The sequence below is a fragment of the Sinocyclocheilus grahami genome, unplaced genomic scaffold, assembly GCF_001515645.1.
Source record: "Sinocyclocheilus grahami isolate Dianchi unplaced genomic scaffold, SAMN03320097.WGS_v1.1 scaffold11.1, whole genome shotgun sequence".
In the NCBI taxonomy this organism is placed as follows: Eukaryota; Metazoa; Chordata; class Actinopteri; order Cypriniformes; family Cyprinidae; genus Sinocyclocheilus; species Sinocyclocheilus grahami.
In genome coordinates this window covers 2,056,297-2,057,396 of record NW_015505190.1, presented here as the reverse complement: position 1 = coordinate 2,057,396, position 1,100 = coordinate 2,056,297, and the positions used below count along the sequence as shown (strand labels likewise).

Below are 1,100 nucleotides of genomic sequence, written 5' to 3'. Positions count from 1 at the left end.
GATTTTTTTTGTTAAGCTGAACGGTTATATAATGATTTACAGGAAGCCACCTTTGGTCTTAATCGGTGCTTGATTAACCATGTCTGGAAAATAAATACAATGTTGCACATGACAAGCAGACTTATCCAGCGAACATTCAGACTACGATCGACTGTCACACAAGTGGTGAGAAAGAATGCTCTTTCATATAAGAGGTTTAAAGACATTTTGCGTTAGCCTGTTGCTTTGTTTACATAGGTATTGCTAATTTATGCTTGCACGGGCTAACTTTCTCACAGGTTATGGAGAAACCATGCATATTAGCTACCACACTTGGAGCACCCGGAGGCATCTACAAGTGCTTTGCACCTTGTATCGAGAAACACTTCACTATAATCCCATATGAGAGGTTTGTACAGAGGAAAGAAGACTTCGCTGACAAAATCCAGGCAGTGTTTGTTTGGGGTGCCGGAGCTTTAAAAGTTGACCAAAACCTGCTACAGTCTTTGCCCAACCTCAAAGCTGTTGTTAATGGTGGGGTAGGAGTAGACCACCTTGATATTCCCCTGATTAATAGCTTTGGAGTCAACGTTTCCAACACTCCTCAAGTAGTGGATAATGCCACTGCAGATATTGGTGTGAGTTTGATGTTGGCATCTGCAAGGAAGATTGTTGAAGGTGAGAGATGCAGTTTCCTTTCTATATTACTTCCTGGTTTATCATATTGTTGTCTGAATCCATTGTGAATTTCTTTTTCTCTGCAGGGCACATTTTTTCCAAGTTCCGAGATTCTGATGATTTTCCAGAGTCCTCTCTGGGCACTGATGTTACCGGAGCCACCCTGGGCATCATCGGCATGGGTAGAATAGGATACAAAATAGCCAAGAGAACTCAAGGGTTTGAGATGAAAATCCTTTACCACAATAGGAATCGGAGGTGAATCTGTTGAACTTTGATTGAAATATTCACACGGTCACTAAACAGCTTCTTACCAGCTTGAGTAATACATAAACTATCAGTTTTCTGTATATATTTTCTACAAGAAGTAGTTAGACATTGCTTTAAAATATTAAGAAAGTCACTGATATACACTAGTCAGGTCAGTCAGTTTCTTTTTTTTT

The 1,100-nt window shown here is 39.9% G+C and overlaps 1 protein-coding gene across 1 annotated transcript in view; it reads left to right on the top strand.

Moving 5' to 3' along the window:
• Positions 1-1,100, top strand: part of LOC107596560 (probable 2-ketogluconate reductase) — a 3,797-nt gene that overhangs the window by 1,133 nt on the left and 1,564 nt on the right. The window contains exons 2-4 of the mRNA XM_016287319.1: positions 43-165; positions 279-657; positions 744-915. Of these exons, the coding sequence (XP_016142805.1) occupies positions 100-165; positions 279-657; positions 744-915 (617 nt within the window). The 5' untranslated portion in view covers positions 43-99. The remainder of the gene's footprint in view (positions 1-42; positions 166-278; positions 658-743; positions 916-1,100) is intronic.